Source organism: Piliocolobus tephrosceles, chromosome 1, assembly GCF_002776525.5.
Source record: "Piliocolobus tephrosceles isolate RC106 chromosome 1, ASM277652v3, whole genome shotgun sequence".
Lineage (NCBI taxonomy): Eukaryota > Metazoa > Chordata > Mammalia > Primates > Cercopithecidae > Piliocolobus > Piliocolobus tephrosceles.
In genome coordinates this window covers 216,003,496-216,029,255 of record NC_045434.1, presented here as the reverse complement: position 1 = coordinate 216,029,255, position 25,760 = coordinate 216,003,496, and the positions used below count along the sequence as shown (strand labels likewise).

At 49.8% G+C, this 25,760-nt stretch overlaps 1 protein-coding gene across 3 annotated transcripts in view; it reads right to left on the bottom strand.

Annotated features, from left to right (window-relative positions):
- The window catches only part of NPHP4 (nephrocystin 4), a 138,029-nt gene that overhangs the window by 90,835 nt on the left and 21,434 nt on the right, over nt 1-25,760 (bottom strand). For 2 of the 3 annotated variants that reach the window (XM_023215199.2, XM_023215200.2), the window contains exons 4-7: nt 21,446-21,618; nt 19,346-19,410; nt 14,037-14,192; nt 4,220-4,356 (exon numbers count right to left, since the gene is read on the bottom strand). In XM_023215199.2, coding sequence (XP_023070967.1) covers nt 4,220-4,356; nt 14,037-14,192; nt 19,346-19,410; nt 21,446-21,618 — 531 coding nt within the window. The remainder of the gene's footprint in view (nt 1-4,219; nt 4,357-14,036; nt 14,193-19,345; nt 19,411-21,445; nt 21,619-25,760) is intronic. The other variant, XM_023215201.1, reaches the window with a different exon arrangement.

The following is a 25,760-nucleotide window of genomic DNA, read 5'->3' as shown; positions in this document are numbered from 1 at the left end:
CTCGCCAGAAGTCCCTGGGGGAGGTGAGCAGAGAAAAGAAACTGGAGCAGAAGCTGCAGATAACTGCAGATCAGATGATGCTTAGTCAAGATGAGTGCAAGCAAATGACAGATACAGCACCCAATCCCAGCCACTGGCCTTGGGGCACTGCCCGGTGAGTTTTGGCATTTCTGACACAGCATGATCCTCTTGGTACAATGCACACCCTCAGATGCCTTGATCCCCAAACCCTGACACTAGCTTTCCAAGGTTAAGCTGACCATTCTCAAGATGCAGCAAACTCGTATTTGGCTCCTTCAAGGCTCCTCCAAGGCCCCATAGCCCACTTCCCCGGAGTCCCCTTTCCCAGAGGCTGCTTCCCCGGAGCCCACTTCCCTGGGGCCCAATTCCCTGGACGACGATGGAAAGGTGCTCGGAGGCAGAGCTCATCACATTTCAACTCTGTCTACCGAGAGACCTGAGACATGGTTGGTGTACAAAGGGAAACATGCTTAGGCACTAAGTCCTAAACCAATAAAAACAGAATCTGCCCCAAAGTGGTCACTTGATATGAAAGTGTTTCATCTTAACAAAAATGGACAGGCGCTCTAACAAATGAACAAGGATATTCCCCCAGCTATTAGTGTTTATTAAATTATGTGATCTTTGCAAAATGATCCCCGAATTTTCAAGTTTTCTTTACCGTCCATTAATCAACTGGAACAGACCTAAATTCAGCCTTTGGATAATGAAAATAAAACTATGCAGATAACTGAGTATCTGCCAGTTGGACTGGAACAAAAATACAAAGACAGTAAAAATACATAATAAAGTGATTTTAATGGGACCGTATAAAATTCAACAATGATATTCCTAAAACATCTCTACCCTCACACAATCTGCCCTGAAAAATGAGAAAACAGCAGGAACTACACCAAGGAAACTGATGTTGCTGTTTCAATCCTATTCTCTGCTTTGTGTGTACATAAGACCATATTATGTGGAACTGCATTTTCAAGAGGGAGCAAGTCCAGCTCATTCACACACGTGTGCGAGCACGCACATGCGCACACACACACACACAATAACTTGCTAACTTCATAGACTACTAGGATGAGCACCTGAATCATTCATTCTCACAACTAAATATTACAGCCCTACTATGTGCCAAACCCCGTTCATGCACATCACGTGTCATGGTAAACAAAACAACGTCCCTGTCCTGGTAAACAAACACTCACAGCAAGAGACCAACAGTAACAGATAAGAAGGCCAGCTGCTTCCAGGAAGTGCTGAGCGCTCGGGAGGAACGCGGGGTGATGGCTGGAGACACAGTGGCAAGGGCGGGGAACAGCACCCCTGCAGGAAAGTCAGGGGACCCTGTCCAGACCTGAAGCCTGAGGGGAAACACGCAGAGATGTGCAGGAAGAACATTCAGGAAAGTCTGCTACATGCTCCAGGACCCAGGCAGGGACAAACATGAGTCCGAGGTCACCCAGGCGGAGGCAGGCCTGAGTCCAGGACTGCAAAACAGGCCCAGGAAGTAGCACACAGTGAAATAGGGAAACCCGCAAAGACCAATCCATGCCCAGGAGGCAGCATGCAGTGAGGCAGGGGAAACCCGCAGAGACCACACCACATGCCCCCCGAGGGTCAGGATCCCAGGTGTCAGTCCAAGGGCAATGAGAAGCCAGCAGCAGGTTTTCAACACAGAAGAAAAATGGCTGAATTTACATTTTTACGCTTGATTTAACCAAAAGGCTGAGAAGTGATGAATTTATGTTTTTAAAAGACCTCTTTGACTACTGAGTGAAAAAAAATGTTCTCTGGGACTTTCAAGTGAACAGGACAGGGACACTTTCTCAGAGAATTTCCTTCCCCCAGGACCTAAGGAGCAAAATATGCCACCAATTAAGGACGGTGGCATAACAGAACGCACCAGCCTTCAGGACCTGGCGCCAAGGCAGGACCCAAGCCTTGAAGCTCAAAGGGAGGAAGGCAGGCACCGTGCCCATCTCTGCCTCCACCCCCAGGAGCTACGGCTGAGTTGGCAAAATCCTGGGAATTCCACCAAACCCTCATGGTAAAGGACGCATTCACGGCTCCAGGTAAGCGATCTTTAAAGCCACATCCTTTGTCCTGGAACCTGGAGTCCCTACCTCTCTGACTCTGGAATTGGCCAGTGACCTGCTTTGGCCAATGGGAGAGTAACACATTTAATCCAAACAGAGGTTTGAAAATGTCTGCGCATTTCCAACTCCTCTCTTAAACATCTGCCTCCATGACAGCAAGCCCAGACTGGCTGCCACAGGAGAGGCCACAGGGAGCCACCCCCCCCCAGCCAAGGTCATCCTAGACCAGCAGACCCCAGCGGACCAGCCAGCTCATTGCAGGCCCATGAGGATTTTCCAAAAAAGTCCCTTTTACTTCCTGCTCGAGATTCTACTAAAAGTCAGGATATACATGGAAGAATGCTCAGCCCCAACCTGAACACAGCCCAACAGTCCATCAGTGGTAGAATGGATTCATAAATCCTGGTGCCTTCACAGGGACGACCATCCAGCAAAGAAAGTGAGCAAATGGAGCCACAGCCACGGCAGACAGCCTCTCACGGGAGCACAGTGTTGAGCAAAAGCAGCAAAACAATACAAAAGAAAAAAGTACGACTTCATTTAAAGATAGGTCAAAAACAGGCAAGCCTATAGTGTTTAGAGATGCCTCGACAGGCGATTAGCACAAACGCCCTAGGGAATGGGCGGGGAGGAAGGTGCAACCAGGATGAGACCGGAGGGGCTCTGAGGGTGCCTCTGTGGGTGCCGGGCCCAAGGCCTCCCCCTGCCGTCCCTCCTCACGTCGCGCAGCCATGCAATCGCATTCTGCGCACTGCTGTGGGACTCATCATGAAAGGGGTGTGACGTGAAGAGGACTCGACGCAATAGCAGGATGTTACCCCACCAGTCTCTTGGCTCTCTGCAATTAAAGTTTCTTTCTCTTTGTTTCTGAAGTCGAAAGTGAAGACTCTCTCTCATTCTAGGAGGGCGAACAAGGAGTGGTTTGCCCACAACCAAGGTCTAAGGGCCCCTCCTTCCAGAGCTGAGAGCAGCCAGGGCTGACCCCTCTTCTCCCCACTCCATCTGGTGATCATCAGCGAAGGTGCGGGCAAGTGGGCTGAGCCCAGGGCCCCAGCAGAACCAGGCAATCTCCGTCCCACACGCCTGCTCCCACTGCTGCTGGAGACAGAAGAGCCAGGACGGTATTTGTGACAGTTCATCAAGTCCAATTTTTCCAGACCAAGGACAGATTATCGCCTAGAAAACATAAGCAATCCCCAAACCTGCAAAGGCTTTTCCAAGTCTTGTCTGGCATACAAACAAGCTTCTACACAGAAAATCCAAGAGAATTTTTGCTGTTAGAGGTGACGGGAGCTCTAGAAACAACCTCCCTGGCCCTGGTGTTTTACAGCTCGCAAGCCAGGGCATCGCTGGGACGGGGCCGGAGAGGAAACCCCAGTGGATGCAGCGCACTAGGCAGGCTGAGCTCCACACACCTGCAAGACACAGACATCCCTCCCGGGAGGCTCGACAGCCTCTGCCTAACAGACGGGCAACCACTCCAGACGCCCTGCCTGGGCACCTGGACAAACCCAAACACGGAAAAGCAACAGACAGGAAAGGCAGGGAGTGTGAACAGGCCTTCAGAGACCAGAACGCAATGACGTGTGACACGGGCAGGCTGAGGTGACGGTGAGGCTGGAGGTGCCTTCCCAGGGGCCCAAGGTGGGTGAGACGACTGAAGGCTTCCAGCCACCTCTGGAAATGAACCCCATGTCCCCACCGACATCCTCTGAACATGGGAAGGGTTCTATGGGTTTCCCTATGCCCACCTGGTGACTTAGTTTACTTTAAATGAGGATTATTTCATATCTACCAGAATTAATGTTAATTAACATCTCAGGTTAACTGCACGTTAGTCACTGTTCAAGTGAAAACAACGACTGGAGGCTCTGTGGGGGCCTTGGCTGTGGAAGAAAGGGGTCCCTAAAGGTCCAGTTCAGCTCCAAAAAGTGGGGAAAAGACAGAACCACGTCACTTTATGGCCACAAGGCCCTCCTCAGCAACATCAGATGTGGGTTCTCCCCTGCCCTACCCCCCCCCGCCCTGCCCCACCTCCTCCCTGCCCTGCCCGGGCCCCACCCCTGCCTGGTCCCACCCTGCCCCCCATTATGCTTCTGACTCCACACCTCCTGGAAGTGGTCCTGGACGTGGAGCTCCAGCAGCTCTTCCTCAAACTTCTCGAGGGAGGGGTACAGGGTGAAGAATAAGTCGTCCAAGTGCCCCGTGATGGGCTTCTGGAGGCGAGGCTTTCGGAGAGCGTCGCCTGAAACAGTGAGGGTGCGAAAAGGATCATCCTTGGGAATAAAAACCCACTGGCAGCCACCAAGGGTCCCCACCCACCCCAGCCTCAGCCGGGGCCTGCAGCAAGGAAGGGTGCTCGGGACCCCCAGACAAAGCACAAGGCCCAAGCCAAGCCCCCACAACAATAAAGCAAATGCAGATTTCATTGGCAGTCCAAATTCTACCCCAAACCTCCTCCAGGAACAGTTTTTTGTGTTTTGGTTGTGTGTGTGTGTGTGTGTGTGTGTGTGTGTGTGTGAGACGGAGTCTCGCTCTGTTGCCCAGGCTGGAGTGCAGTGGCACAATCTTGGCTCACTGCAACCTCTGCCTCCCAGGTTCAAGCCACTCTTCTGCCTCAGCCTCCTGAGTAGCTGGGACTACAGACACCTGCCACCATGCCCAGCTAATTTTTGTATTTTTAGTAGAGATAGGGTTTCACCATATTGGCTGGACTAGTCTCGAATTCCTGACCGTGTGATCCACCCACCTCGGCCTCCCAAAGTGCTGAGATTACAGGCGTGAGCCACCGCACCCGGCCCAGGAACAGTTTTTATAATTCGACAACTCAAAGAACACAGATTGGAGAACGCAAAGTGACATGTGCAGCCCTGCAGCCTGCTGCCCTGCATGGCTTCCTCCTCTCTCTCCAGCAGGAACGCGGCCAGCCACGCCGCTCCTTACTTTACTGTGTTACCTTGAACCATCTGCAAACACACTGAGCAGGCAGGAGCCTGTCAAGGCAACCAGCAAAATACAGCCTGAACAGCACCACAAGAAAAGGGTCCCATCCAGGGGACAGTGGCCCCAGGGACCCAGCTCAGGGTCCGGTGCAGAGCAGGCCCATGAAAAACCTTGGCTGAGAGAGGGAAGGACCCAGGGCTGCCTGTGGAGCCTTCTCCACTGGCTCTAGAGCAAAGGCTCACCCAGGAGGAGGAAGCAGCCAACCGCTTCCCAATCTACACACACTCGTGGACTCTGCCCCTTCCTTCCCCAACCCTGTCATCTTCTTCTGGTCCTAGCTCCATCTCTTCCTATATTTTAATGATCTTTTACTCATGTAGATATGCAGATTTTTAAAAGCTAATTCCAAAGTTGAAAAAAAAAAAAGAAAACACCAAGGTAACACTCAATGCTGATGAAACTGCCGTCAACAGAACACTCTCCTATCCTGCGAAAGGTTATGAGTCAGTATCGCCTTTGCCTTCGAGTGCGTCAAAACCTTTAAAATACCACTTTCTGCCCCGGTAATTCTACTTTTTGAACCTATTCAGAGAAAATAATCAAACACAGAAGCAAGGATTTATGTGCAAGAATATTCACCGAAACTTTATTATGATAGAGAAAAATCGAAACCAAATGTTCAATAGGGGAATGTTCATTAACCTATTATTCACTCAGGCTGAATAAGAACAAAAAATCACACTGTCAAAGATTATTTGATAAACTGAGAAATAATCATAATATAAGTGAAAAGAATAGTAACATATAAAACTATGTTATTCCATTTGATAGCAATGGTATCTAAAAGTATGTGCACTTACATGTATACATGTGTATCTGCAGGCAGTAATTGTAGATTATTTTCTTTATAGTTTTCTATATTGTCCCTATCACAAACTCACATTAGGTTTGTCCAATGGAACAGAATAGAGATTCCAGAAATAAATTCATGCACCTACAGCCAACTGACTTTTAAAGAGGTGCCAAGAATACACACTGGGAAAAAGACAGTCTCTTCAATAAATGGCGCTGGACAAACTGGACACCCACATGCAGAAGAATGAGATGAGATGCCCTACCTCTCACCATTTGTAAAAGTCAACTCAAAATAGATTGAAGACTTAAACTGAAAACCTGAAACTATGAAAATACTAGAAGAAAATGGAAGAAGTGCTTCATAACACTGGGCTGAGTAAGGATTTTTAAAGTAACATTGGGCTGTGTAAGGACTTTTATTTTAATAAAACCGGAAAAGCACAGGCAACAAAAGCAAAAAGAAACCAATCGATTATATCAAAATAAAAAGGTCTTACGCAACAAAGGAAACAATTAACTGAGTGAAGAGATAACCTGCACAACGGGAGAAAATATTTGTAAACTATGTATCTAACAAGGGGTTAATATCCAGAATACGTAAGGAATTTAAGCAACTCAACAGCACACACACACACACAAAAACTAGTAGCTTCATTTTAAAATGGACAAAGGGCCTTAATAGACATTTCTCAAAAGAAGACATTCAAATAGCCTGTAGGCACATGAAACAATGCTCAGCCTCACTAGTCATCAGGGAAACAAAAACTAAAACCACAATGAGATACCACTTCATTTCAGTGAGAATGGCCACCCCAAAAAGATAAAATCAGTGCTGGTGAGGACGTGGGGAAAAGGGAGATAAAATCAGTGCTGGTGAGGACGTGGGGAAAAGGGAACACCTACACACTGCGGGTGGGACTGTCAATTAGAACCGTCACTATGGAAAACCAGCCAGAGGTTCCTCAAAAAGCTGAAAATAGAATTCCCATATAATCCAGCACCCTACTACTGAGTATACAATATCCAAAGGAAATGAAATCAGTATGTCAAAGCGATACCGCCACTCCCATGTTTACTGCAGCACCATTCACAAGAGTGGAGACACAGAATCAATCTAAGTGTGCATCAATGGATGAATGCATAAAGAAAAGTAGTGTATCTACACAATGGAGTACTTACACAGCCACGAAAAAGAATGGAGTCCTGTCACTTGCAACAACACAACATGGATGGACCTAGCAGACATCAAGGTTAAGTGGAATAAGCCAAGCACAGAAAGACAGATGCCACATGATCTCACTCATATGTGGGAGCTCAAAAAAAAGAGTTGGTACCATAGAAGCAGAGCACAGAACAGTGGTTACCAGAGACTGAGGAGGGGAGGGAGAGGTTGTCAAGGGGTCATGGTACAAGTTACAATCAAAATTCTGCTGTTCTTGCACAGCAGGGTAATGATGGTTACCAGTAAGTTACCGTAAAACACAACAGAGCTAGAAAAGCAGCTTCTGAACGTCCTGACCACACAGAAACGATGAGTGTGGGAGATCACGATCACGCTAGTACTCTCATTTGATCACTCTACAACACATACGTGTACTGAAACATCAAACTGTTCCCCACAAATATATACAATTACAGTGTGCCAAGAAAAATTTTAATAGAATGTTTCAAAAAGCTGGGGTGGGGGGATGACATAAACTAAAATAACAGAGGACAAAGGCCATTTACCAGACCAACTTCCTTTAGGAAGGATCACTTGTGTGCCATGGGTGCCCCATCTCAAGAGGCGGCAACTCAGTGGAGGGATCAGGGTCACTAGGCATCTGGGAGGGGACAGAAGTCGGTGCTCCTGGAAGTGGCCCAGGCTGGGAAGGAAGCAGGTTCTGTGTGGCCACCCCATGACCAAGGTGCACACGCACCCCCAGGCCCAATGGCCATTCCAATAGTTGTGACTCTGGTCTGCACAGAGAGCTGAAGATGCAAGTCCCACGCACGGGAAGTCATTAGGGGAGGAAAGATGGGTTCCTGCCAGGACAGCCAGACTGAGAAGCTACATCTGCAGTGAGTAGAACCTTCCAGATCCCGGAGGGCCCAGGGAAGCCAGACAAGCCTGGGTATCCTCATTCAGCCGGCTTGGCAGGCCATGTCTTGCAAGCATCATGGGCTCTGGAATAAAGCACCTAAGCCCAAGCCTGGCTCAGCCACCAAGTTACTTTGTGACCTTCGAGATGGCAGGCCTGGACAAAAACACAGCTGGGCCTGGTGCTGAATGCTGCCTTCGCACATCTGAAGGGCTAGCAAAGGGCAAACAGATCAGACCTCCCAGGACGCTCTACTGTAGGAGGCTTGGATCTGGGCTGAATTTAAGACACAACTTTCATGATGAAGACGCTAGTGCTTTACCAATCCATCTCATTTTCTCCCCAAATACATCTTTTTTTTTTTGAGACAGAGTCTCGCTCTGTCGCCCGGGCTGGAGTGCAGTGACCAGATCTTAGCTCACTGCAAGCTCCGCCTCCCAGGTTTTACGCCATTCTCCTGCCTCAGCCTCCCGAGTAGCTGGGACTACAGGCGCCCGCCACCTCGCCCGGCTAGTTTTTTGTATTTTTTAGTAGAGACGGGGGTTTCACCGTGTTAGCCAGGATGGTCTCGATCTCCTGACCTCGTGATCCGCCCATCTCGGCCTCCCAAAGTACTGGGATTACAGGCTTGAGCCACTGCGCCCGGCCTCCCAAATACATCTTTATGAGCAGGCCCTATTATTGTGCCCATTTTATAAAGGAAAAACAAAAGCGAAGAATTGGAGAGGCTGGGAAACCTGCCCCGAGCTCACATCGTGGCTAGACGTGGAACACACACCCGCCACAGGTCTGTCAGCCTCCAGCATAACCCAACAAGCATCCTTTTACTATCTGAAAGCATTCATCCTTTCACTCACTCATTCAACCAACCAACCAACAGCAGCGGCCAAGACAGACACGAACCCCACCATGGCAGAAGTGACCCCTGCCCTTCACGCTCTGAGCTAGACCCACCGTTAATGTATCTGCTGCCAAGTCTCTGGCTAGGAATGGAATTCCCAATAACAGCATTGATCCTAAGGAAAAACACACCCCACTCTACAACAATCCGTTTTATTCTGGGACCCCTACAAGCACACTACAGAGAAAATAGGGGTTGCCAACAAATGCTTCACAAGCAAGAACCCCCTTCCCACTAACATCCATTGGAGAGCCCAAGATTCCCCTAGGCCCTAACAGGCTCCCACAGACCACAGCCTCCTGGGGACACAGCTCTTCTGCTAAGGATATTTAATTCACCAGAATGCACCTCAAAAAACAAAAACACTGTAACAGTGGCAGGAGAATGCAAACTAAATTTAGGAATGATTTAAGTAGGAATGAAAATGACTTTGAGCTAGTCCAGGTTTATTCCAAAACACCTTCTATTGCCTTTGGTGACTGTGGTGAGATTTGAGGTCTGCCACTACCAAGATCCATTCAAGAGAGATCGATGACCTGTCTCCTAAGAGTGCAAAGGAACATCCTCAGCACCTAGCCCAGGGCCTGCTTCACAGTGTCTACTCGATAAATATTTGTTAAATAAATCAATGAATAAATGAACGAATTAGTGAATAGATAAAAAGTATACATCAAGTTATGAGCACTGGTTTTCTCCACAGAGTTAGACTAGAAGGGAAGACTTTCTGTTTTTATTAAATGTATTGAATACACATGAACTTTGTGGTTTTAAAATGGTACTTAGCATTGTATAAAAGGGGCACACAACACACAAGCTATGTTGGCACTGGCCAGGAACAGCCGTCAGAAACCAGCCTCAAGACCAGGCACAGTGGCACAGGTCTGTAATCCCAGCACTCTGGGGGGCCAAGGTGGGTGGATTCCTTGATGCTTGAGCTCAGGAGTTCGAGACCAGCCTGGGCAACATGGAGAAGCCCTGTCTCTACAAAACATACAAAAATTAGCTGGAGGCCAGGCGCCATGCCTCATGCCTATAATTCCAGCACTTTGGGAGGCCGAGGTGGGTGGATCACCTGAGGTCAGGAGTTCAAGACCAGCCTGGCCAACGTAGTGAAACCCCATCTCTACTAAAAATATAAAACTTAGCCGGGCATGGTGGCTAACGCATGTAATCCCAGCTACTCGGGAGGCTGAGGGAGGAGGATCGCTTGAACCTGGAAGGCGGAGGTTGTAGTGAGCTGAGATTGTGCCACTGCACTCCTGCCTGGGCAACAGAGCAAGACTGTCTCAAAAAAAAAAAAAAAAGCCAGGCATGGTGGCGCACGCCTATAGTCCTTACTACTCAGGAGGCTGAGGTGGGAGAATGACTTGGGGGTGGGAGGCACGGTGTGCAGTGAACCAAGATTGTGCCACTGCACTCCAGCTTGAACAACAGAGCCAGACCCTGTCTCAAAGAAAAGAATTAGAGAAGAATCTGGCTGTCATTATATAACTAATTTTAAAAGTTTAAGAAGTAAAATAAAAAGAAAGTAGTCTCAGGGCCCACACAGCACTGGCACCCCAAACACAACAGAAAGGCTGGGCAAACTGTGTTTCTCTCCTAAAACAACTCTGGGAGTGGGGGCAGGGGCGGCAGGGGTGTGGCAGGTGTTGCCCAGATACCTGTCCTTTCTCTCCAAAGGGTGTGTGCGGCCCTCACCTGGTGGAGTCGGTCAGTCCACCTCCCTCCCTCCCCCCAGACACCATGGTGTGTGCTTGCCCTGCCCTCAGATCCTCTGCTCACTCGATTTTCAACACCAGCAGCATAAAATGTCTTTCATTTTGCAATGTTCTAGGCACTGCCTGCATTCATTCAGCGCCCTGGTGACGGGCCGGCTGCTCCATACCTGGAAGGCCAACTTGAGGCCAACGGGCCAGGCCTCTCCCGAAGCGTGGCCTTTAAGAATGAGGAGCAGGAATCATGCACCCTAGGCTCATGCTCTTTAATCCAAAACTCTATCTCCCATCTCGTGGCCCCCTTGGCCCCAGCTGGACATAAGACACTAGGAACAAAACCGGGCCTGTCCTCTTGGGGCACCACAGCTTCTCATTTGCAGTCCTAGTCATGAGGCTGAGCCAGTCCACAGTGACCTGCAGCTATTTCTGTTGGTCTGCAGTTCTACCGACACCCATGGGCAAGTCACAAAGTGATGACTACCCCTCCCGCTCCATGATCCCAGGCAGTAAGACCCACACAGCCGACTCGAAAGCAGCACACCGCTAGTCCTGAAGATCAGTATCCACCAGGCAACATCTCACAGCTAGTCCTGAAGATCAGTATCCACCAGGTCATGTCTCACAGCTAGTCCTAAAGATCACTATCCACCAGGTGACGTCTCACAGCTTGTCCTGAAGATCAGTATCAACTAGGCTACATCTCACAGCAGGGCCTACAAGGCCCTCCCTGGCCAGCAGAGCAGGGGCCAGAAGGATAAGCTACAGCCCAGGTCTCAGAGCCAGACACAGGTTTTCATGTTCTCTTGGCTCAACTCAACAGCAGTGACAACGATGCCTTCCCTCTATCTCCTTCTTCCTTTCAGAGGATTGCAGGCAGATTACAGGGGTAATAAGACACCCCAAAGTGGGTGTGGAGAGCACTTACAGCTCAGTGAGCCAGACAGACCCAGACTGGGGTCCCACACTTGCTGCTCCTGTTCAGAGTTCCTTCCTCCCTTCTCATTTCTCAACCTCTCCTCCCTGGAATGCTGGAAAAACAGTGACTTCACAGTGATGATGTCCACAATAGATCCATCCAAGAAATTAATTAACTCAGCTAATAACATCTACACCCTGGCACTAACCAGAATGCCTGTGCAACGCACAGGGCTGTCATCGCCGACAACCAGGGACCCGTGCTGGAGCCGAGCAGCATCCTTTCCTTCAGGGTCCAGAATGAGGCAAACTCTCAGCACAGCACTGCTCTCGGTCCCCACCCCTCACACACAAGGTCAAATCCTGCTCTTTCGGGAACCCAGCAGGGAGTCAGTCACCCAAGACACCCAAGGTTCTGGTGGTGCCCGGAAATCTCCAGTACATGACAGGTAGAATGAGGCTGGGGTGTTCCTTCTCCTGGACTCCTCAAGAAAACCACACAGAAGCCTCCAGAAGTGCCTGGAAGAAGCATGGGCCCAGGCCATGAGGACCACCCAGTAGATTCCTACAGTAGAGCACACCCCCAACACTCCCATGGCTGCTGGGGTCGACCCAATTCCACCACCAGAGATTCAACTTCTGAAAACCACACCAAGACAGAGCCCTTGTCCTTTAACATGAATTTCAGTTTCCAAAACTCCTCAAGTCACTGCACACCCATGTTCACAGCAGCCAGAAGGTGGAAGCAACTCAAGCGTTAACTGCTGAAACAATCGGCAGAACATGGTCCATCCATAGACCGGAATATCATTCAGCCTTAAGATGAAAAGGAAGGAGACTGGGACACATGCTATAACATGGATGAACCTCGAAAACATTCTGCTCAGAACCTTGAAGACATTTCACTCTTAGGATGAACTAACAGAGCAATTCCCCTCTCTTCCTAAAGAATGCCAGCCACTGAAGGACAAGGACTGCATGATCCTGAGAGGTGAAACTGGCTGGGATTCTGGGTCAGGTGGGGACTTGGAGAACTTTTCTGTCTAGCTAAAGGATTGTAAACACACCAATCAGCACTCTGTGTTTAGCTAAAAGTTTGTAAACACAGCAATCAGTGCTCTGTGTCTAGCTAATCGGGTGGGGACTTGGAGAACTTCTGTGTCTAGCTAAAGGATTGTAAATGCACCAATCAGCTCTCTGTGTCTAGCTAAAGGATTGTAAATGCACCAATCAGCACTCTGTAAAATGGACCAATCAGCACTCTGTAAAATGGACTAATCAGCACTTTGTAAAATGGACCAATCAGCAGGATGTGAATGGGGCCAAATAAGGGAATAAAAGCAGGCCAACTGAGCCAGCAGCAGCAACCTGTTCAGGTCCCCTTCCACGCTGTGGAAGCTTTGTTCCTTCGCTCTTCCAATAAATCTTGCTGCTGCTCACTCTTTGGGTTTACACTACCTTTATGAGCTGTAACACTCAACGCGAAGGTCTGCAGTTTCACTCCTGAAGCCAGCGAGACCACCAACCCCCACCAGGAGGAACGAACAACCCTGGACGCACCACCTTTAAGAGCTGTAACACTCCCTGTGAAGGTCTGCGGCTTCACTCCTGAAGTCAGTGAGACCACGAACCCACCAGGAGGAAAGAACAACTCTGGACGCACCACCTTTAAGAGCTGTAACACTCCCTGCGAAGGTCTGTGGCTTCACTCCTGAAGTCAGCAAGACCACGAACCCACCAGAAGGAACAAACTCCAGACACATCTGAACATCGGAAGGAACAAACTCCAGACACACCATCTTTAAGAACTGCCGCGAGGGTCTGCGGCTTCATTCTTGAAGTCAGCGAGACCAAAAACCCACCAAAAGGAACCAATTCCGGACACAATCCCAGCCCTATGAGGTCCTTAGAGTCATTGAAATCATGAAGACAAAAAGCGAAGGGTGGCTGCCAGGGGCTGGGGGAGTAGGGAATAGGGAGTCCGTGTTGAATGGGAAGGGGCTTCAGCCAGGAAACAGCAAAAAGCTTGGGGATGGATGGTGCTGGTGGCTGCACAACAATGTGAATGTACTTATTGCCACTGAACTGGCCATTTTAAAAGGGCTAAGATGGTCAAAGGGCTAATGTAAAATATGTTATCCTTATTTTACCTTAATTATCATCATCACCATCAGGTCACTGATGTGATGCCATATGGGTGAGATCCAGCCACAGTGGTCTTCCTGGCTATGGTCACACAGACTTGAACTCTGTCTCTTACGAAAGCATTGTCCCGACAAAAGAAGCCAGAAATGACTCGAAGGATGTGAGACACTATTTAGGAGGGAAACGGAAACTAGACTGCCATTCCATCCTCCTCTGCCACCCCCTACAATCCCCCGCCAGGCTGTGCTGCTGAGCTGCAGAGGGGCACTCGGCCCACGCTGCCCCCGGAAGAGCCCAGTGCCTTCAAGGTTTCACTGTGAACTAGGACAGACTCGACTCACCAAGTGGAGAGAATCAAAGATGCCCTTACCAGATTCTCCATGAGCTGGAAGCAGGCCAGGGATCTGTTGCAGACCAGACACCAGAAGGTTCTCAGGAAGAAGGTGGAATGCGGGCTCCAGGGCCGGATGTGGCTTCAGCGTGTACTGCAGGCTGCAGTTCTCAATGAGGGTCATGTGTTTGTTTTCTGGGGAAGAAAACACCAATGTGATCAATTGATAGCTGAAAGTAAAGGCACTTCCAGTCAAACCAGCCAATAAACAGAGAATGTTAGAAATGCCACAAACAGGAAAGGGACTTTTCTAGGGAGAGTGTAGTAGTGCTCTGTTCAGCCTCAAAGTGAAAGGCATTGGTCTGGCCGGGCGCGGTGGCTCAAGCCTGTAATCCCAGCACTTTGGGAGGCTGAGACGGGCGGATCACGAGGTCAAGAGATCGAGACCATCCTGGCTAACACGGTGAAACCCCGTCTCTACTAAAAATACAAAAAGAGAAAAAACTAGCGGGGCAAGGTGGCGGGCGCCTGTAGTCCCAGCTACTCGGGAGGCTGAGGCAGGAGAATGGCGTAAACCCGGGAGGCGGAGCTTGCAGTGAGCTGAGATCCCGCCACTGCACTCCAGCCTGGGCAACAGAGTGAGACTCTCCAAAAAAAAAAAAAAAAAAAAAAGGCATTGGTCTTCAATAACCTTCTCTGGGAAAGTTACAATTTAAACATTTTTTTTGATTTTTCTTTATTTTTGTTGTTTTTGTTTTTAGAGACAGGGTCTCGCTCTGTTTGCCCAAGCTGGAGAGCAGTGGTGTAATCATAGCTCCCTGGAGCCTCAAACTCCTGCGCTCAAGTGATCCTCCCACTTTGGCCTCCCAAAGTGCTGGGATTACAGGCATAAGACACCACGCCTGGCCTGGAGGTGCAGTTTTTAATCCAGCATAAAATCTCTCCCACCCACTACTTCCCTCAGTCTCCTGAGAGCACAGACAGGCACGGGCTGTGTGGTTTCCCCAGGTCTCGCTGGTCCCTGCCATCGGAGGGGCCTGGAGGACACCCTGACCCGAGGCCTGCCTGCCTGCCTTTGCGTGTCAGCACTTGTATCCACCAAGCCCCAAAAGGAGCAGGGCAGCACTGGAGGGAGGTCAGCAGCATCAGAGATGGAGCCTTGTCCTCAGGGAGGTGCCACTTTCCTGGGGTGACGGCTAAGACCAAACACGCGGATACCCATAACGTACGGGAGAACTGGATCCAAATCACGGGACAGGTGTGGGTAAAACACAAGGGGAAACGCAAGGAGAAAAAAGGGCATGAAGGAAAGCCCCGGGAGAAATCACACCCAGGAGGAGTGTAGCTGCACTGCAGTGGGGGCAGGCCCTGACGGTGGAAGGAATAGCATCCCCAGAAATGAGGGTGTGGGGAGAGGCACACCCCCAAAACACTGGGCCTGGGCTGCCCTCTTCACATTCCCACCAAATGGCCAATCTTGCTCAGGCCTGATTTTCTCCAGTGACAGGAAGTCTACCACTTCCCAAGGCACAGGGCATGCACGTGGTCTCAGGCGGCTCAAGTCCCGGCTGTGGCCGGGCCAGGGACAGCTACGGAGAGTCACAAGTTCAGCTCATTCATTTTCTGATTTCATAAAGAGCAGGTCGGGCGCGGTGGCTCAAGCCTGTAATCCCAGTACTTTGGGAGGCCGAGATGGGCGGATCACGAGGTCAGGAGATCGAGACCATCCTGGCTAACCGATGAAACCCCATCTCTACTAAAAAAAATACAAAAAACGAGCCGGGCGAGGTGGTGGGTGCCTGTAGTCCCAGCTACTCGGGAGGCTGAGGCAGGAGAGTGGTGTGAACCCAGGAGGTGGAGCTTGCAGTGAGCTGAGATCCGGCCACTGCACTCCCGCCTGGGCGACAGAGCAAGACTCCGTCTCCAAAAACAAAAAAGAAAGAGCTAAATATGAACTAGTGTGTTATTAGAAAAAGATGTTAGTGAAAAACTAGGTCCACCACGGTGGCTCACACCTGTAATTCCAGCACAGGTGGATCACCCGAGGTCAGGAGTTAGAGACCAGCCTGACCAACATGGTGAGACCCTGTCTCTACTAAAAATACAAAAATTACCTGCATGGTGGCGCACGCCTGTAATCCCAGCTACTTGGGATGCTGAGGCAGAAGAATCGCTTGAACCCGGGAAGCAGAGGTTGCAGTGAGCCGAGATGACACCACTGCAATCCAGCCCGGGTGACAGAGAGAGACTCCATCTCAAAAAAAGAAAAAGAAAAGAAAGAAATTGGTGAAAAACTGTATTGTTTTAGTATCTAAGCACTTCAAACATGGAATCTGCTTACTTTAAAATTTAAAATACTGCTAAAGGCATTTGACCCTGGTGTATGGTCAGGAGTCACAACCCCTCCAGGAGGACACACAGGAGAAATAGGGGAAGACTCCAAATGCTCAGACCTCAGACCCAGCCACCCGCTTCAGGAGTATGCCCTACGAGTTCACGCATACACTCAAGGGAAGGGCGGACGCCCACTGCAACGGGGTTTCCAACCTTTTTTTTTTTTTTTTGAGATGGAATCTCGCTGTAACCCAGGCTGGAGTGCAGTGGCATGGTCTTGGCTCACTGCAACCTCCGCCTCCTGAGTTCAAGCGATTCTCCTGCCTCAGCCTCCCCAGGTGCTGGGATTGCAGGCGTTCGCCCTCACACCCGGCAAATTTCTGTGTTTTTAGTAGAGACAGGGTTTTGCCATGTTGACCAGGCTGGTCTCAAACTCCTGACTTCAGGTGATCTGCCTGCCTCGGCCTCCCCAAATGCTAGGATTACAGGCGTGAGCCACCACGCCTGGCCCCACCTTTTCTTACAGAAACGCCTAAGGGTCGGTAAGGAGATCTATTCAATCAATCATGAAATATCGATTCCACGAAATACCACAGAGCTGTAAAAAGAATGAGTGCTTTTTGTGTACTGATAGAAAACATTCTTCTAGACAAATTGTAAGGGAAGAAAGCAAGGCGTGGAACAGTGAGTAAGAAGAGGTCAAGCATCAGATGCAATACCGGATATTCGCATTAGCTTCTGTGTCCGTAAAAAGACCCGGGAAGGGTCTGTTACCAGGGCAGCCCTGATGAAATAACAGCAAAAGTTCCTTTTTCTCACTGTTTTCCTTCAGTCCCTTTATCTATGGGTACAGCTGCTTTAAAGGAACCAGATGGCAAGGATGCCACCAGAGTTTCTGACCAAATACCAGAGAAAGAGCCCCATGAAACTGATGCAAACTAGAACGGGTGAGCCCCAGCTGCCTTTAGACTATTAGCATATCATTATAATGCTAACGTCCACTCTCCAAGAGAAGACTGCTGCGTGTTCTGTACAAGTCATGCCTGGAAGAGCACATTATGATCTGCGTCGGCGTGCCTGGAGTCCCACCCTCCCGGCCCGACCCAGTCGTGCGGACTGTGGACGTGGAGCGAACATGGTGGCTGTCTACTTTGTTCTAAGGATGCTTCCGAAAGAGAAAATCCTGGCATATGAATAATTAAATTCAGTTGAAAAATAACCTAAAAGTCAATCTTTAGCAATGAAATGAAGTTCCTGACTGGTTGTTCTCAGCAAACTAAAAATAAAATCCTGAGCTCCCAGGGGAGTGAAGGGACCTCCTCTTGGTCTAGAGGACTCCACAGCGGCCTTGAAAACTGAATTCCGGGGGTGACAGGAGGGGAACCAGACAGGCCTCCATATGCTCAAGCCTAAGCTAACCACCATTAGCCTTTCTTCCCTCAGGACTGGAACCAGCCCTTCTAGAGACTCCACCGCTGCTGCTGGCCACTGATCGCCTGCCACTGCCCCTCTTCTGGATAGTCCACGGAAGGCATGCAGGGAGGGCTTTCGTGTTCTCTGCTTCGCCTTTTGACGTCAGGGGCCGAGAACTTCCCCCTTGGGTCCTGCTAGTGCCATGTTTTGAACACATGTCCCACGAAGCAGCATGGGACTCAGCCACGCACATGCAAGCTTCTCTCGTAAACACGCATGACTCCTCCTGGGTTTATTAAAATAAGCAGACTCAGCCCCCACTCAGCAGAAATTCCTCTTCCCTCTGCCCCTCTCTCAAAGGGTCTGTTTCTGGCTTCTGGCTGGAGGCTACACTTCCCAGCCTATCAGAAAGGCCACCTGCAGGCTGCAGCCCTTTATGAGAAACAAAGCTCTCCTTTACAGTCTCAGGAACCTCATCACTCTTCAGCTGACATCTCCTATCACGAGACTGTCACCAAGACCTGTGAGGGACAAAGGGAGTGGGTTTGATGTTTTGTTTTGTTTTATTTTTGAGACAGCGTCTCACTGTCACCCAGGCTGGAGTGCAGTGGTGCAATCTCACCTCACTGTAATCTCTGCCTCCTGGACGAAGTGATTCTCCCACCTCAGCCTCCTAAGTAGCTGTAACTACAAGCACATACCACTACACCTGGCTAAGTTTTTGTATTTTCTATACAGACAGGGTCTTACTATGTTGCCCAGACTGGTTTCAAACTCCTGAGAGCTCAAGTGATCCACCTGCCTCAGCCACCTAAAGTGCTGAAATTACAAGCCTGAGTCACGGTGTCCGGCCAGGTTTGACTTTTGACATAAGCCATGAGGCACACGTGGCATCCCCTTCGAGGAATCTAGGCAGCATCTCACCTCGAAGAGACAGAAAGTCACCCTCCCCATCAGATCCACCTCCAGCCACTCTTCCCCACCCACACTCTCCCAACTGCTGGGCAAGCACAGCCTCTGTGCTCTGAACCTCCCTGATGTCCTTCTAGCCACCCCTACCCCTCCCACCACACACCCTTCCTGTCATCCTCCAGGCAGGCAGCAGCAGAGCAGACCGTCATCCCCATTCCTTCCAAATGGCTCCCTCTGGCTGCCTGGGAACGGCTGGTCACAGAGGAACAGCAGGAAGCTCCCCACCAAACCCTGCTCTGCTCTAAGGCGGCCTCTCAGCCATGGGGCCTTGCCATGCTGGAGATAACCAATGACTGTGCGGTCAGAGGTTTCAGACAGTCAGTGGCTGGTGACGGAGAGCTACTACTCCATCTGGTGAGCAGAGCTGTTCCCCTCCCTCCGGAGGCTCTCACAGGCCCTCCTGTGCTCATTCCCACAAAGCAATGCCCTCCCTCAGGGCCGGTGTTTCAGTTCTTTACTTTCTGCCAGAAGTCCAAGGCCACAAAACATCTGCCCCAAACCTCTCAGACAAATTAGCTAAGCAGACAGTGGTTTACACTGAGAAAGATCCCATTCAGAGCTAAAGGTAGGGAACACTCAGGGACGGCACAAGAGCAGCGAGTGCTGCCAAGGCCAGGCCTGGCTCTTACGCTCTGTGGGGTCCTGGAGAAGCGGGTGCAGGAGGGCTCTGGGGGTGCCATGGTACAGCTGCAACCTGGAAGACAGGACCCAGAGAACACTCGTCAGCCACATGCACACTTCTCAGAAGGAAAGCACATGGAGGCCTCGGCCACCACCAAGCCCACCAGAGCTTTCTAAACGCTGCCAGTCCCATCCTCTGTGGAAGGCAGAGGCAGCCGAGGCCAGCAGCAGCAGCAGCTCCACTCCCCAAGCCCTTGGTGCTCATGGTCAAGCATCTCTGGCACACATGTAGCCCCAACCCAAGGCAGCCTGAGAACCGAGGAGCTTTCCTAGAAAACACCACGGAAATGTATAAAACTCTGAAATGTCTCAAGAAAGACAACCTCTGAGGAAGTTCCACAGCTGTATGTCTGGAGCAGTGCTTCTCAACCAGTGATGATTCTGCTCCCTAGGGCACATGTGACAATGTCTGGAGACTTTTTTTTTTCGTTTGTCATAACTGGGCCAGGGGGCAGGGAGGGGTGCCCTGGCATCTAGTGGGTTGCCAGGGATGCTGCTAAATATCCTACAGCACCGAGGACAGCCCCATGACAGCAAAGACTCATCCATTCCAAAGTCAGTGGTGCCAAGCTTGATAAACCCTGATTTGGAGTAAACATGTAGGCTTTAACCCTGGCTGAAAGGATGATGTGCCAGCCTATCCACCCGTATGGGCTCCTACACAGAGCCTGGCACGCGGCAGACACTCAGCTAGCACGTGCTGAATGAACACCTACTGTCCGCCAGGTACCTGTGAAAACCACATCGCTCAATATTCAAGCAGAACTTACGAGATATGCATTATCATTACCCCTCATATACAGATGAATAAATTCAGGACCCAAGAGCTCAAATCACTTGCCTAAAGTCCCACAGAGAATCAGTGCTAGAGTAGGATTTACCTCAAATTCATCACTCGTGGCCAAAGCCAGCCCTTACTCCGGCCTAAAGAACAATTCCTTAAGTCACTTAGAAACGGCAAACCCAGTCGGACGCAGTGGCTCACGTCTGTAATCCCAATACTTTGGGTGGCTGAGGCAAGCAGATCTCTTGAGCCCAGGAGTTCAAGACCAGCCTGGGCAACATAGAGAGACCCCGTGTCCACTAACAATACAAAACTTAGCCAGGCGTAGTGGCACACACCTGTAATCCCAGCTACTTGGGAGGGTGACGCACAGGAATTGCTTGAGCCTGGAAGTGGAGGTTGCAGTGAGCCAAGATTGCACCATGCACTACAGCCTGGGTGACAGAGCAAGACCCTGTCTCGAAGAAAAAAAAAAAAAAAGGCAAACCCCCAAGCAAGAAACATCCCACACTATGCTATTATGGACACACAACTTTAGATGACAAATGAACGGCTTTCTACTGCCACCATAAGACGAGGAGTTACACCACCATAGAAAGATGCTGGAATTTGGCCAGGCGCAAAACCCCGTCTCTACTAAAAGTACAAAAATCAGCTGGGTATGGTAGCAGGTGCATCACTTGAGGTCAGAAGTTCGAGACCACCCTGGCCAACATGACAAAACCCCATCTCTATAAAAATACAAAAATCAGCCAGGCGTGGCACCTGTAATCCCAGCTACTTGGGAGGCTGAGACACAAGAATCACTCGAACCCAGGAGGTGGAGGTTGCAGTGAGCTGAGATTACACCACTGAACTCAAGCCTGGTTGACAGATGACACTCTGTCTCAAAAGAAAGGCCGGGCACGGTGGTTCACGCCTGTAATCCCAGCACTTTGGGAGGCCGAGGCAGGCAGATCACGAGGTCAAGAGATCGAGACCATCTGGCTAACATGGTGAAACCCCGTCTCTACTAAAAAAAAAAAAAAAATACAAAAAATTAGCCAGGCGTGGTGGCGGGCGCCTGTAGTCCCAGCTACTCGGGAGGCTGAGGCAGGAGAATGGCGTAAACCCAGGAGGTGGAGCTTGCAGTGAGCCGAGATCATGCTGCCGCACTCCAACCTGGGCGACAGAGTGAGACTCCATCTCAAAAAAAAAAAACAAAAAAACAAAAAAACACCGACAGACACTGGCAAACCCCCGGTTGTAGAAACAAGGCAGGTACCTTTTGTCCTGGGAAGCAGAAGTAGGGGAGTTCGGTTGGTTGCTGAAGATCCGAAGAATTCCAAATCCACAGGACGATGTCTGGAGGGTCCCATCCCGTTTCTTGCCCTCAGCGACCACTTCCACCACAGCCACGATATGAGGGTGGTTTAAGGATGTGTGAAAATACAAGGGCTGCAGAACAGAAGCCAGAAGACGGTCTGAGTGATCAGGACACACACAAAGAGGACACGGGTGCTGTCCCCACCCCCGAGACCGCCTTCCTACACGTGCCACAGCATCTGGAACCCTCTACCATGCCCTCATGTGGTGCACCGTATCCCTGCAGGATGCCAGGGAAGCGGGCACACTGAGGTAACTCCCTCAGACTCGAACATTGGTGTCAGAGCTCTTTATTCCAGAGCACCCAACATCCAGGACATCGGACGTCTGCTGCTTCTGCTCCAGGAACTTTCCATCCCCTAGGAATTCCACCACAAGAAACACCAACAGACCCCAGGTCCACTACAGCAGAAAGGGGCTAGAGCGGCTATGCACCCAACCCTGCAGGGGGACACCAGGTAGGACCACAGTTAGATCAGCCCAAGACATAACACATCCACCACTACAAACACACATGTGTGCTGATCAACTCCCGCTCCCAGCATCGCCTGACACTCAACACGGACAACACACCTTCCCAGTGTTGCTTCGTGCATAACCATTTTGAGTTCCATCTGAACTAACTGTATTTAAACTATTAACAAGAAGACTCCTTGTATTTCTTTAGGTGCTAAGTAATTATCCCCAGTTCAGAGCCCAAAAGACTCAAGCCTTTTTATGCCGAAAATCACCTTGAGATCATTTTATTAAAGGATTTCTCAAGATCTAAGTCAAGTAGATGATATTCAAATTGATCTTAAAAGGTTTTCCACTCACACCTTTCCATTTCCAACATGCAAATGGCCAGCCTCTGCTTCTGCCTTCCTGCCAGGCCCAGGGAGAGCGGGCCTGGGAAGACAGCACAGGAGACTCAAGCCCCTCTCCGCATCTCATATGGGCGCTCCCACTTGGGAATGAAAGCACCTTCACTCTGCTGCTGCTTTTCTATTGCATTAAATTCAATGCAGTTGTTTTTATTTAAAATTCAGGGGCCTGGGGTGGTGGCTCGCACCTGTAATCCCAGCCCTTTTGGGAGGTCGAAGCAGGAGGATCACTTGAGCTCAGGAGTTCAAGATCACCTGGGCAACATAGCAAAACCCCATCCCCACCAAAAATACAAAAATTAGCCAGGCATGTTGGCACACACCTGTGGTCCCAGCTACTTAGGAGGCTGAGACAGGAGAATCACTTGAGCCTGGGAAGCAGAGGTTGCTGTAAGCCGAGATCATGCCACTGCACTCCAGCCTGGGCAACAGAGTGCAACATTATCTTTAAAAAAAAAAAAAAAAAAAAAGGAATGCCATAAGCACAGTAGACAAAGATAGAGCCACCGACTGAGTTTGGTAATCAACAGGGAATGCTCATCCCCAGGCATCAGGAGTGGTGCTGAACCATAACCCATACCGCAACACCCCAGCTGGGGGGCAAAGCACAGGTCACTAGCTGAGCACAGAGGCCGCCCCGCCCCCCAAGGCAGCAAGAGGTAAGGAGAGCCAAGGCTGGTCTTCTGCTCTATGACTTAAACTTGGAATAATCCTGCTATTAACGAGTCATTACCATGGTGTCACCGAGAAAACGTTTACTGTAATCACAGATTGTCAGCCCAGGATAACAGAGAGACGCATTAAAACATCAGCCATGAGATATAAATCGTTATTCTATTATCTTTTATTGCAATATGATGAAATAATGACCACTTACAGCTGACAGGTGGTTGGACTAAGAGAGATTTATGTTTGTTTCCAAGACTCAAGAACTGCTTTTAAAAAGCCCCACTGCACATTATCTCACCTTTCCTATTTATACCTGTGCATATCAGTCTTACGAACACTACCCATTTTTTCTCTTGGCAATAAAACAAACATTTTCAACTCTGATACGGAGCAACAACAATCTGCCAGCCTAGAGGTCACCTTGAAATGACTCCACCTGAACCGGGTGGAACCCGCGGCTACGGGCATGTCCCAAGTACAAGTTTATGGCTATGCCTCTCCCTTCTGTTTACCACTAAAAATAATCACTGAGGCCAAAAACAACAGCAGCAGCAACAGAGCCTCAGAGCTGCTTGTCTCAGCTGATCCAACCTTAGAATCTGAAGAATCCATCTTTAATCCGAAGAGTCAGCCACTCCAAGTGCACTGTGTTTGAAAAGTTCAGACGGTTGTACCAGTACAATTACTGATTGATAAGTACATATGCTCTTTTCCAAAAATCATTTACTGACCCTCCAGTGTGGGAACAGCCCCAAGCTAAAGAATTATAAGGAACCTGGAAAACATAAGTCAGCTTTCAAGAAGCTCGAGCCTCGAAGGCTTCATAAAGGACAGATGAGGGAGGGGCACACAAAACTACGAGCAACTGAGACGCATGGCTGCACCCCTTGGGTCATCCCGGCAAAGTCACATTCGACCAGGTCACGAGTGCCTGACCACCCCAATTCTCGCCTTACTCAGCCAGGCAGCACCCAGCTGAGGAACACCTGTACACAAGTCCTTCAGTCTAGGGAAACTTAAGGAACGCCACTGCCATACATTTGGAAAGGAACATTCTCTGCATCAACTGAAATTGCACGATCAAAAGGTTAAGTCAAACCCATCAAATCGCCTGCAGGGGAAAGCCACTTGAGACAGAGGAGACAGACTCTCTGTCACCCCTGCATCGCAGCTCACTCATCTGCACTGGTCAAGTTTCCTCCTTGACAGCATAAACAGATTACTAAATCATTTAAATGCTCCTGTCTTGATGCCTTCATCTTCAAAACCACAGACACCATTTTGCCTCGGGGCCAAGTTTCCATTTTTCACCCACGGTGATGGAGTGGAATTGGGCCTCTGCTGATGTGCCTGGATGAAGAGGTTGCAGCTGGGCACCCCCCACAGCACGGCCACGCGACCTGGCACCTACATGACATGGGCTCCTCAGACGACGCTGGGCCGCAAGGCCAGAGAGGAGCTGAGCAGGAACAGAATGAGTCCCTTCCAAAAAACTGTTTTCATAAGCCTTTAACAGGACATCTTCAGCTAGGCAAATAATGCAGAGACTTCATGCAGTTCCTACCCTCCGGCCCAGACTCACACTGCAGGTTCGGACGGCTTCCCAGACACTACCTCGCAAAGACAGCAGGGATCAGGGGAGCCCGTCCATTTCCACAGCAAAGCATCATGACAGGGACAGGGACAGCCTCCTGCCCCACGAATTATCCAGCCCACAATGTCAGCAGTGCCAAGGTCGAGAAACTCTCATTTGGAGTAAAAATGTAAACTTTAATCCTGGCTGAAAGGATAATACACCATCTTATCCATCTCTGCACGTCCAGCTCCTAAACACAGCCTGGCACGCAGAAGACCCTTAACCAACATTTGTTGAATAAAAACTACTGCCCAGTGGGTCCCTGCTTACAGAAAAGCACATGACTTAATACTCCAGCAGCACTTAGGGGATGCAAACTCCTCTCTCTCATGAGCAAATGAATGAAGTCAGGAGGAGTTTTTTTTCTTGCAAATTAATTTCTTTTTTTTTTTCATAGGTTTTTGGGGAACAGGTATTCGGTTACATGAGGAAGTTCTTTAGTGGTGATCTGTGAGATTATGGTGAACCCATCACCCGAGCAGTAAACACTGAACCCAATTCGTAGGGTATTTTTTGTTTGTTTGTTTGTTTGTTTATTTTTGAGACAGAGTCTTGCCCTATCACCCAGGCTGGAGTGCAGTGGCGCGAATCTCAGCTCACTGCAACCTCCACCCCCCTCAAGCTCAGGCGATTCTCTAGCCTCAGCCTCCCAAGTAGCTGGGATTATGGGTGCGTGCCACCACGCCCAGCTATTTTTTATATTTTTAGTAGAGACAGGGTTTCACCCTGTTGGCCAGGCTGGTCTCCAATTCCTGACCTCAAGTGATCCACCCGTCTCGGCCTCCCAAAGTGCTGGGATTACAGGCATGAGCCACTGCACCTGGCCTCAATTTGTAGTCTTTTATCCCTCACCCTCTAGGATCGAGTTTAAATCACTTGCCTGAAGTCCCACAGGGATCAGTGATGAAGCAGGATGCTAACCCATGCTACCTCAACTCAACGCCCATGGTGAAAGCCAGTTCTCCCTCTGATCCAAAGAGCAACTCCTTGGCTTACTTAGAAAAGTAAGTAAACAAGCATGATTACAACCCAAAGCAAGAAATATC